A 12,819-nucleotide genomic window follows, 5' to 3' on the forward strand; every position below is an offset into this window, starting at 1 on the left:
ATTTTTTACGCAGACTGAAGGTGTTTGGTGTCAGCCAGAACATCATGTTTTTATTTGATCAGGCAGTGATGGAGAGTGTCATCAGGTATGGGATGATCTCTGCACACAGTCCAAATCTAAGTTGCAGTGCCTGGTACAGACTGCTATGAAGGTGATGGGGAGGACTGAAAAGCTCTCCCTTCAGTCCATCTATGAGCAGTCTGTACTCAGTCAGGCGCAAAGGGTATTGTCGGACTCGTCCCACATCCTTCAAACGCAGTATACCTCCATCAAAATGTTAAATAGATCTGTACACTGAGGCCTGGGAAGTGTGCAATAACTTGGTGTTCTGTTTGTTTGTTTTTTATTTTGCTTTAATCTTTCATTGGATGGGTCATGAGTGTGTATGTAGCCTACGTGTACGTCTTCAGCTGTTATATGTATTTTATGTGTATTTATTATCTGTAAGGGCAGCTACTACTATGCACTACGCACTTTGAGTCCATGACAAATTTCCCCTAGGGGACAATAAAGTACATTCTATTCTATTCTAACTCAGACTGATGAAGCTCAATAGAAGCTGATCATCTACTTTATAATGACTACAGTCCTCCATCACTGAACACTGGAAGCTTTTAATAGTCAGTATGAACAGGAGGAATGATTACAGAGAGGAAAACCTGACTGCTGCTTTAAGACACACTTTAAAAAGAAAAAACAACTTTTCCTTTATCACTGTTGAACAGGACTCTGTCTGAATGCCAAAACCTGAAAGCTGCAGACATGTCATCTGATACCAAGATTGCTGAGCTGCTCACAGAGCTCCATCAGCTCATCAAACAGACCCAGGTAAGTGGTGACAGTTATTACACATTAATGTATGGGTGGGGTTTGTATTAAGTTCCTCATTGATTGCATGTGATGGTGACTTCGGTCATTAACCAAATAATCCTTGTGTGTTTTTCAGGAGGAGAGGTCACGCAGTGAACATAATTTGACAGGGACAGGAAACAAAATCAGTCTCCACATTGTTTTGAAAAAACCCCTAAAGTCAGCCGGATCTAGGAGCTTATAAGATCTGTGGCTCAGCCCAGAGTCAGGGCCAAGTTTTATTTTATTGGATGGTTCACATGCTTAGAATTAAATTTGACTGCACTTTATGACAACTGTGAACATAGTATTTATTTACTTTGGTCCATATTAACTATTTTCCAAAAGGAATGCACATAAAAAATAAATGAGTATCAGTAAGGAATTATGAATTTCACTGCACTCAGTAACTGAAATATCCTCAGAAGTTTCACTCTTAATCACAATTGTTACAAACTCACTCAGATTCAGTCAGCAGCTGATTGAAGTCACTGTTCAGAGAAAGTGACTTTAACCAGCATTTTTTAAAATAGATTTTAAAAAAACATTCAGGGCAGCCTAAATACTCAAAAGTGTGATATATGTAGAGGTCTGAAGTCAAAGCAACACAACAAAGCACATCAAAGCTTTTCGGCACTTTGCCATTGTCATTGTAATGAAGGAAGATGTCACCCAGTGCAGCGCTGTGCCTCACTGATGGTTTTTAATAGAGGAATAAAAAATATCAGGCTTTGATACACACACAATTCTTAGTAGATCAGTTCATTGTTGATTTGAGCCTAAATATGTAGAAAATCAGACGAAACAAGTTTGGTTGCCTGAAGAACTTAATCTGTGCTGATAAGTGTGTGCTTGTGTGATCAGGAGACACACTCTGAGCAGACGGCTATACTTCCACCACAGCTCAACAGGGAAACACTAAGAGGGAATCTGATGCTAAAAAGACTGTAAATGTGTCAGATATCACTTGATATGACTAACTCACACTGATGAAGCTCAATAGAAGCTGATCATCTACTTTATAATGACTGTGTGACACACTGTGATACAGTCCTCCATCACTGAACACTGGAAGCACATTTGAAGGAGATCTTTTAATAGTCAGTATGAACAGGAGGAATAATAACAGATTACAGACTGAAGCTATTCTTGAGTAAAATAAACTCTGTACAACTTGAGGAAGTAGAGCAGACTCTTCTCAGGATGTTTGAGCTCAACAGTAACAACCTCCTTCAGCCTCTAGCCTCAGCATGTGTGTGTTTTCAGCCTCAGGACGACTACTCTGTGCTGTTTGAGGACACATCGTACGCCGACGGTTACTCTCCGCCACTCAACGTGGCCCAGCGCTACGTGGTCGCCTGCAAGGAGAACAAGAAGAAGTGAGCACAGGCTCACGAGCACGCCTGTTCTGGGAGTATTATCCTATCTTTAAATAGCAAAAAGATGTTCAGAATTATTTGTCAAATCTGAAAATAGGCACAGGTCTACTCTCCAACTCTGATCCGATCATACTTTGTATTGATAGATGGTGAAATTAGCTGTTGCCGAGGTGATAATCTGAATCTGTGCACTACGAATCAAGCAACAACTAAAACAACCCTGAACATCTTTTAAATGAGACTGTATTTGTCAAATCACCACCGAGACACAGAGGAATATGGAGCAGCATCTAGTGACTGTTACAGGAACTGCAGCCAAACTGAAGGTTGTTTGGTTTTTCTGCCTTCAAAAGGACAATTTGAGGGCCTAAACTGTATTTTTGTATAAGTGTTAATGAATGATGTGTAATACATTCATCTGTGATGACAGCTGTGTATGTAAAGACCACAATGACAATTTTGTTTGATTCATTTCTTAAAGACCTTCCTCCTCCTTTGAATAATGTTTGTTTATGTAGGTTTTTCAACAAAAAGTTGTATCTTGGGATTCCTGTTGCAAGTCTTCATCAGTGAAGTTTAGCAGAAATGAAGATGGCAGACAGGGTGAAAGGCTGAGCTCTGTGGTTGGCTTGCTGTCATGTAGAAGCCTCAGTATTCTGATGTAGTTATCGTGGCAGCCATATCATGATAGTACGCTCCACAGAAGCTGTCAGTCTATCTACACAGCTGCCTTTTTCACAGCAGTTTTCCTGGAGTTGATCTGCTGTGAATATCAATGTCTGCTGTACCTCTGGAAGGGCCGAAGCCACACAGATTCTCAGAGTCCTTCCCCAGACAGTGGTAGCAGTCAGTTTGCAAGGAAACAAATCTTTGCCTGTTGTTGACAGGAGTGAGATGCCCCTGAATATGGTCCTGATTAGATTAGCCCCAAGCTTTGAGGGAAGTTCTTTTTCTCAGACCTTAAGGAGTCGGGTATCGATGTGGCACAGGCGATCTAGTCCACCTTTTTTTAAGATCTCAGCTGGGATCCCATCTGGAACCTCAGCCTTGTTATTAAGGCTCTTGATGGCATCTTGAACCTGTCTAATGATGGGAAGTCCCCCCATGTCTCCTCTGATGGGACTCTGGGGGATGTGGCTGGTAAAACCTGGTTCAGTTGTGCTGTCACGGTTGAGTTCCTGGAAATGCTCCTTCTATCGGGGAGTTGATGGACTTGGTGACTTGGACCGTAGATGGTCTCAGTAGCGCTGAAAAGTCCTCTGGTGTCTGGACATCCGACTTCGACCTGGAATGAACCAATCTTTTTAGGCCTTGTAGGTTATGTCATTTTGCCATTTTTTTCAGGTTAGTAGAGCCTGAACAAACTCTACTTAACGGGATAGTAATGAAAAGAATGAACAGCTTTATCTGTATAGCACCTTCCATGCATAAAGGTGCAGCTTAACATAAAATTACAACAAAGTAGTGAAGTTAAGAGGTTGCAAATAAGGTTGCAGGGACGCCTGAGCTCCTTCAATTCCTCGCTGTTTATTCTGACAAACTGAAAAAACATGTTGACATTAACTGAAACTTAAACAAACATAAGCACTGATTTAACAGTTTGATGGAAGAAGTATGTAGATCCTTTCTATTGGTAAATGTATAAATACATGAATGTAAAATTACATCTAGAAGTATCATGAGTAAAAATCTACTTGAAATATCAAAAATATGAAATGTTGCATCATTTGACAAAGAGACACAACTAGACACTGATTTTATATGAGAGACAAATTAAAAATCTAAAAAATCCCTCTGAAATGTAGTGCAGTGGGAGTATAAAGTACCATAAAATGGGAATACTGAAGTAAAGTAGAAATACAGTAAAAATCGGTGTATAAAACGCACCTTTTTATATATTATATATGTTTTCATTTATAAGTGGGGTGCGACTTATACACCGGTGTGTCCTATACAGCAGTAAAATACAGAGAGAGGTTTGATCTGGATATGATCATAGGTAAGTTAAAGGCCGTCCACACCAAGAACAATAACTATAACTATAAACATAACGATGTGAGCGTCCACACTATGAACTATAATGTCCTATAAACAGCTGTGTCTACAGCTAACAAAATAGATAGGCTATTGATGAGCCGTTACTGCTGTATGTTGGCGGAAAATTAAAAAATAAAACCAGGCGGTTCACTGGAGGGTTCTGATTCAGTGTGTTGATCAGAAGTATTTCAGACACTACTTTGGGACAACAGCAAATGTTAAAGCGCGATATGTAAAATCTTTTATTGAGCTGTGGCTGTTATGCTCTAAAGTCACAGTAGCCAAATGTGCCAGGTACCCCAGAGACAAAGACACAGAATCGTGGTGCAAGTTTAACAGATTTATTAAAGGGGCGTTACGTCGGAGTGGAGCTGGGCCGAGGAGGGAGAGAGGGGTTATCCTGGGAGAGGTGAGAGGGTGGAGGGTCCACGTGGTGGTTTGGTGGGGGTGAAGGTGAGGGGCTTGGAAGGCGTGGATGGAGCGAGGAGACACTGGGTTTGCGGAGGGAGCCTGGAACAAACACAAAAGAGAACAGGGTTAGCAAAGAATACACTACACAGTCTTTCACGAGCGCTGAAAATGCTGCTAGGACACAGCCGGCTAAACTGACCACAATAGTCAACGTTCAAGCGGCGGGCGCCTCCTCTCAGCCTCCTCTTATACTCAGGCAGCGTATATGATGTGGAGCAGATGGGCTGCTCGTCGTCCTCATTGCCAGCACCTGTGCTGGGCTGACTGGCTGCTGGCTGCTGGGCAGCCCCAACAGTGGCAGAGACGCAGAGTATGAGCACAGATCTGAAGAATAAAAGATTCACTTTGTTTGACTCTGACTGACACAGAGTCTGAGGACAGTGAGCTTGGTGAGCCTTACAGCACAGCGACAGCTCTGATGAAGAGTGTTTGGGACTCAGTGAGCACACAGCTGCACACTGTATTAAATATGTGAAGTTACTGTGTTGTTTTAAAAGGTTTAATTGAAACTCAGCCTAACTGAACCCAGTCAGAGTTAATATACTGGTCCAGTTCAGTTAAGCAAATCATTACCGGACCTTTAACCATTAACCTGACTCACTGGTTCAGGTGTAATATTTGTGTTTTATTGTGTTTCAAATAAAAGTATAATATATAGACTATAAACGTCTGTGTTTATAAATGAATAGCTACTGGTGCTTTCAAATAAATCAGTCTTTAATAGAAAAGTGTTTTTTCCAGCATGACCCCCCCCCCCCCCCAAAAAAATAGACTGAGACGTATACACCAGTTTTTACGGTACCTCACAATTGTACTTGAGTTAATATGACAGTAAGATTTTTTTCATCCAACCACAGGCTTGAAGTGACACTGTTTACTATGAGGGACGGTGGAACAGGTGATCTGTGATGGGTGTTGGACGGGTTGTGATGCAGGTAAACAGAGGTGTGTTTGCATTTGAGGGGGGAAGGCAGAGGAAGGGTATTTATGCCGCAGCAGATCTGATGAGATGAACATACTGCACAGTGATGGTTCTCTACAAAGTGATCTGTGTGGCAGCTCTGCTGACTCTACTGGCAGCAGGTAAGGGTCCTCTTCACCTGCACACACCTGAACCAATGAAATCTATACTGAACACTGGGGAGGAAGTAAAATCTTTTATTAAGTAAACTTAGCTGTAACACACACACACGCACACACGCACACACGCACGCACGCACGCACGCACGCACGCACACACACACACACACACACACACACACACACACACACACAAAAGGAGCCCTGGCTGAAACACAGAGAGCAGCAGAGAGGAGAGGATGTAGAGTACCCATAAATGACAGAAAAATGCAGCAGAAACTGTTTATTCACTTCATGTTTGTGCACTCCTGTCATTTCAGCTCAGTGTGAAAGTCTCTTCTGCGTTTTACTGTCATTTATGTTCACACTACTTTGTCTCCTCTCCTCTGTTGTGAGGAGCAACGGGCGGCACTCTGCCCTCCATGTGTGCTGCGAGTTAGTCTAAATAGATAGATAGATAGATAGATAGATAGATAGATAGATAGATAGATAGATAGATAGATAGATAGATAGATAGATAGATAGATAGATAGATAGACAGACAGACAGACAGACAGATAGATAGATAGATAGATAGATAGATAGATAGATAGATAGATAGATAGATAGATAGATAGATAGATAGATAGATAGATAGATAGATAGATAGATAGATAGATAGATAGATAGATAGATAGATAGATAGATAGATAGATAGATAGATAGATAGATAGGGCCATAGACTCAATCACTGTTGTATCATCTCATTTGGTGACTCAGGAATGTAAATGTTGAACTGTTGTTTCAATGGTCCTTTGTTTTCTGTTTTTCAGAATCTCATTCACAACTAAATGGTAAGTCAGAGTTTCTACTTGTTTAATTCTCTTCCCCCTTTCAGCTGTGACATTTTAAAAATGTTGTTGGTATTTGTCATCACTTACCTGGGTCTGTTTGATGAGCTGATGGAGCTCTATGAGCAGCTCAGCAATCTTGGTATCAGCTGACATGTCTGCAGCTTTCAGGTTTTGGTGATTCAGGGAGGGGCAAGTATTGTTCACTCTGTGTTTTTATCTTCTGTCTCTCTGTAGTGTGCGGTCGGCCTCCTCTCAACACTAGGAATGGTGGGGGACGGGAGGCCTCTGCAGGCAGCTGGCCCTGGCAGGTCAGTCTGCAAAGATCTGGTGACCACTTCTGCGGAGGATCCCTCATTAACAAAGAATGGGTGCTGACGGCTGCTAATTGCTTCGACAGGTAAATAGAGTAGAGCTATATGAAAAAACAACATGGCATGGTCAAGACCTCTCTTAGGGGTTGCAGAGGGAATCTGAGGGATCTTGAGATGATTAACAGGACAGAAAATAAGTAAATATTATTCTGCTGCTTCAATTTAGATTATGTTTTTCTAGCTTTGTATTGTGAAATAATGGAGAGTTTTACTCCTTTTGGCCTCTAACATTAATTGAAATAAAACAATATAAGTAGGTTTAGAAGAAAAATCTTTGGTTGAATTAAGGATTGCAAGGAGACAATGCCTTATGTTGAGGGTCACCACTCAAAAAGGAACAACTTCTCTAAGTAGTGAAAGGGGCACTCTACCAATAGGTTGAGCTGCATTTTAGGCTTCATTTCATTTCTGTCCTGAGTAGTATTAGCATTAACCAGAAAGGTATCTGAGTGGTTCAAGGTTCTGAGTACAAAGACATGACTGGTAAATTCACAATTCTTGGGAAAAGAAAACACTTTGAAATGCAGAGTCCAAATCTTACCTTAACTGAAAATAAACATTTTTCTATTAAATCAGGTATTTTACATAATGTGACCCTTAACTTACTGTACAGTATCTTGAAATTAGTTTATCTGTACCCCACAACTAACAAGTTGTATAGTCAGTTATTCTGTAGACATATTGATATCTGAACCAAATGATTGCTGATAGAACATGATTTCTGAAAAAGGAAAATTATAATAATGTAGATGTCTTTCAGCTTGTTTGATGGCAACTGGTGCAAAGAACATGGGCCACATGTATAAATTATTCATTTGAGGAACCAGTTCATGTAATTTGAGTATATAAATTTCTAACTGACGGATTTATATCACCTTGTTGCAACATGGTCATAAAAGGTTTTGTGTCTGCTTGACTGAAGTGGTCTCCACTGCAGCCCTGCTTCTCATGTCTTTGCACTGTTTTGTTTCTCTTCTGATTTTCAGCACAAGCACACAACATCTGGTTGTTGTCCTCGGACTCCAGAGTCTACAGGGGTCCAACCCCAATAACGTGTCTCTGACAGTCTCCCAGATCATCAATCATCCCGACTACAACAGAAACACTTTTGACAACGACATCTCCCTCCTGAAGCTCTCCTCACCGGTTACTTTCAATGACTTCATTATGCCAGTGTGCCTGGCAGCCTCAGACAGCACCTTCTACGATGGAGTGAACACCTGGATCACCGGCTGGGGTGACATCGGATCCAAAAGTAAGTTATACAGCAACTTGGTCCCATTAGTTTTCAGAGATAGCGTGACTACAGTGGTGGCAAGAGTAGCATTTTCTCAGATTCATAAATGCATCTCAGTGAGCAACAAAACCTTCCTGTAACTTACAGTTTGTATTGATATTTGTATCATAATCTGCATGTGCTTTGAAAGTTGAAGTAAAATAAATGTTGTAACTATTCTGGGAGTTCTGAATAGACTGAATGTCTGATGATGTTAGTTTTAACTGCTTATTTCTGCTGAAATCTAGTTCCATGAATCCTTTTCAAAGTGTATTTCACCGTATGTGTTGTTCATTAAACTGATTTTGTCTTTTTAGCAACCCGTCCTTCCCAACAAAACCTCATGGAGGTGGAGATGCCTGTTGTTGGGAACAGACAGTGTGACTGTGACTATGGACAGAGCTCAATCACAGGCAACATGATCTGTGCTGGGTTTACCGCTGGAGGGAAGGACTCCTGTCAGGTGATCATTTACCAGCTTTGTTTCCCTCAGATTTCCCAGCCTGCAAAGATTATTTCTTCTGACCCTCTTCTGAATGTTTCTCTTCTCAAAGCTTGATACAGGTGGTCCGATGGTGAGAAAGACAGGAAGTGTCTGGGTCCAGGCTGGAGTGATGAGCTTTGGAGAAGGTTGTTCACTGCGTAATTTCCCAGCAGTCTATGCCAGAGTGTCCCAGTATCAGTCCTGGATCAACAGTCAAATCACCAGCGACCAGCCAGGCTTCGTCACCGCCACGTCCACTGGGACTGACAGTGACGTCAGTGTCAAGTGTTCCAGCCTGCCTCAAACAACTGAACTCAAGTGTAAGTAATAGTTATGTCCACGTTTGTGAACAGACTTGACAGATTTTTAGCACCCAAGCACTGAAAGTGCAAGGTACATATTACTCGCATAAAGATTATTATTATTCTTTGCTGCCATTGAATATTTGAGGGGCTAAATTGCTATGGTCTTTAGTGACTGGGCTCAAGCGTGGCCACTGCCCTTAAGTGAAGGTTCATGTTGGGATAAAGTTCCTTTGATGTTAATGAAATTCAGTGGGATCATGGCTCTCTTCATTCTTGATATAATACTTAAAAAAGAGAGAGAGTCAGCCATTTTGAATTTAAGGCATTCATTTTCATTTTACACACTCATGTTTGATGCCCATGTAGGATGCACAAAATGAACAAAACTAGTAAATATTCCGATTTGATACTGCAACTGAGTGTGGCACGTCAGCTCTACAGCACCCAGCTTGTCCTGCGTAATCATCCTGTTAGCAGGTCTGTGCTGACAGCAGACCCACAACAGGTGTAACATCAGCAGTTGTTAACATTTGCAGCAGAAGACGCCACTGGCTCTGGTTTTTAGAGTCAACTGACTTGGATATTCTTTATAACATCACTGTATGCTGACTACCACATAACAGAGAAATGAATAATGTCCATTCACAGGCTGAGCGTATATTATATTGTCAGTATTTTAGACCCCTCCTCCTCTCTTATTGAGGAGAGCCAAACTCCCTTTGGCTCCCTGAGTAATGGATTATGTCCCGTTCATTAAATTGCACTTCTGAATCCATAATCATGATGACATTACTCTGTTTGTAAAATCATTAGGCTATTTAGTATTAAAGTTTAGGCTATTCAACAAGTCAGGCAGATATATCAGTCATTTAAATTGACAATTGAGACTATGATATAATGCAAGCTTACAGTATAAATATTAGCTGAAACTACAAAGCGACTTGTCCACAGTTACTTTTCCACAATGTAAACTTTATTAATTACTTTTATTCATTTGATTGAAATATTGGTGATCAAAGTTTTAGCTGGCTGATGACTCCACTAGCGAGATGTTTTTGGCATCTAATTCATGTTAAATCATTTTTGTTTTTATCTCTGTGACGGTGCAACAGCTGAGACAGCGTTCATAGCACGGGTCATTTTTCCTCCTTTGTCTTTCTCTGGACTTTTAATTCCACCATTTACACTACAAAATAATCTTCTGTGTTTCTGTTGATCTATTTCTGAGAGCAGGACCTCAGTCTTAGTCTTTAGTGACATTTACATGAATGGAGTTTCTCTGCAGCCTGACCTGGTATTTTGAGGGCATCATTCATGTTAATTTAATATTCTCTGGAACAAGCGTTCATTTAGAAGAGGTGGGATTCACCATGTTTACAAAGGTCATTTACGACTGTTTCCTGGTGATACAAGTGTTTGGAGAATCTGACATGGCGCACAAAAAAAGTACGACAAATTTAAGAAAAAAACCCCAAACATGTTCACGCAACTGGCCCACTGTGTCTGCTTCTTTTCCCTTGCTTTTATACAGTCTCCATACCGAAACCAGTATCAGAGGACAGCACCCTTAACATCACGTCGAAAAGAACGTTGAGACAGAAGAGATCCTCCAACATACCTGGTGCAAGCTCCAACCTGAAATGGGTGTATAGGCATTCTTGCAGTTCTCTTCCTGATGGATCTGTGTCGTTTTACAACAGCTACGTAAAACGCCTTGACTACATCTGCAAATGCGATTGTTATTCAGGTTTCCACACTGCAGGAAGTAATACGTGTAACTATGGCATTCATAAAAAAGAGCGTGTATGCTCTAATTTTGATGTCCTGGTGAGCAAAGACGCATTGGAGGCTTTGGAGTGGAAAACTGGCTCACATGGTTCAGTGCCTCCAAATTCAATCCAGATCTGCTCCTCCCGTAGGCTTTATGTTGCAAAAAACAAGTATGGTCTTGGGTATGCTGATGGTAAATATTTCTACCTTCCCTGGAGAGGTCGTGAAGATAGGTACGAATATTATGAGGCCCTGACCTTTAACAAAGATATTTTCAGAGAGCACATTTCTGATGTCAGGTACAAGACTGATCAGGCTAAAAGATTTCAGCATCCTCCAGAGGCCATGGGCGAGTTTACCATTGTCAATAATCAGTGCAGAGATGTCACAAAAACATCTACGATCTCAAACACGTATGAAGAAGAGAAAAGGTGGGACACTAGCACTGCCATCTCAGCTGGTGTCAGAGCTAGCATCACTGCTGGAATCCCATCTTTTGCCGAAATAGGTATTGAGGTTAGCATTGAGGTAACCAACGCATTCTCCAGTGGGACCACCCTAAAGGTGTCGAAAAACCTCGCTGTTGATGTAGAAGTAACTGTACCACCAAACCACTCCTGCAGTGTCCGTGTTGTAGGACATAGGTACTCAGCAAATATCCCTTACACAGCACGCCTCACCCGCACCTACCGTAATGGGAAAACCAGATCGACAACCATCACTGGGATGTACAAGGGTGTCAATGTTGTAGATTTCAAGGGTGTTGCGGATCGCTGTGTTCCTATACCCAATGCTAAGCCTTGCAAGTGAAAGAAAAATGGAAGAATACTTAAAAAGGTACTTATGCTAATTTCCAGCTCTATATTTTTGATTTTTTTACTCCACTAGCTTTGAATGATTCACAGTTCAAAAAAACGTATTAATCTTATAGTGGCCCTTTATGCAGCCTCTCAGTTCAGTCTGAAGCAGGCTGTTTTGGATCCCTGAACCACCAACGCTGTTATACTGCAGTGTTTTCTCTTGTAATGTAACTCTGTTCTTCTCAATCAAGCTTCAATAAACTTTCCAGCATCAGACATCCTGGTCTCCTGAAGTTTTTTGAAGAACGTTTTCTGAAGTATTATCTAAGAAACAATTGTGATTAATTAAAAAACATATATACAAACTAACTGCAACATCTGTGTTAAAATAATTCAATGTTCAATAAACCTGTAGGATCATCCAGTCAGGGCCAAGAACATGGCAATGGTATGAAACATCTTAGAGATAAGTGGAGCTTGAACAAGTTTAACAAATGAATGACCCATGAAAATGCCCCAGACTGCAAAAATGATAAATACTGGCTAGTATACTCTGTTTAAGTGGCTGGTCTCCAGCAAAGGTTTCAGTAGTGGTTGGAGTCAGAGCAATGAATAAAGTATGTCTAACTAAGATGTGTGTTGTTACATGCACTTACCAGAAACAGAAAATTAAAGCAGCCCTATCATTTTAGTGTCAAACATCCCAACAACAAAGCACAATCTCAGCCTCCACCCTTATATTAAATTATATAATACATTATCTGCACATTAACAGCACTGTGCTGCACTGTTTGTTAACCTTTAGAAGACTCTAAATACTGCTGACCACTGCATTTTACTAACAAATGTAGTGGTTGTATGCATATTTGTCTGATAGAATACAGCTGAACTGTCACATCAACCTCTCTTTTAACAAGGAATGGAGTTGTGTAAGGTTTTGTGCTTGGTCGGTTATTATTAACAATCTACATTAATCATCTTTTTATTGGAATACAGACATACATGTTTATGCGGACGATACAATATTGTATACACATGGCTGTTCTCCAATATGAACTATGTATAAATTACACAATCTGCCCTTAACGTTATTTAGACATCTAAGAACCTCGAAAGCATTGTGCAATCGATCATTTCATTTGACTGTGGAGATCTCCTGTTCTC

The 12,819-nt window shown here is 40.8% G+C and overlaps 1 protein-coding gene across 1 annotated transcript; it reads left to right on the forward strand.

The window, feature by feature from the left end:
- The first annotated feature begins 5,764 nt into the window (after window positions 1-5,764).
- On the forward strand, window positions 5,765-11,931 carry LOC133999044 (natterin-3-like). Its single transcript, XM_062438157.1, has 7 exons — window positions 5,765-5,819; window positions 6,629-6,649; window positions 6,884-7,046; window positions 8,007-8,275; window positions 8,614-8,759; window positions 8,851-9,100; window positions 10,617-11,931. Exons 1-7 carry the CDS (start codon window positions 5,765-5,767, stop codon window positions 11,663-11,665), a joined length of 1,953 nt encoding a protein of 650 aa, XP_062294141.1. The 3' UTR covers window positions 11,666-11,931.
- Window positions 11,932-12,819: the final 888 nt, after the last annotated feature.

Source organism: Scomber scombrus, chromosome 18 (genome assembly GCF_963691925.1).
Source record: "Scomber scombrus chromosome 18, fScoSco1.1, whole genome shotgun sequence".
NCBI lineage: Eukaryota > Metazoa > Chordata > Actinopteri > Scombriformes > Scombridae > Scomber > Scomber scombrus.

Coding starts and splice junctions, on each gene's coding strand:
- LOC133999044 (XM_062438157.1), top strand. CDS start 5,765: ATGGTTCTCTACAAAGTGATCTGTGTGGCAGCTCTGCTGACTCTACTG. Junction 6,650..6,883: donor ATCTCATTCACAACTAAATG/GTAAGTCAGAGT, acceptor GTCTCTCTGTAG/TGTGCGGTCGGCCTCCTCTC. Junction 8,760..8,850: donor GAGGGAAGGACTCCTGTCAG/GTGATCATTTAC, acceptor CTCTTCTCAAAG/CTTGATACAGGTGGTCCGAT.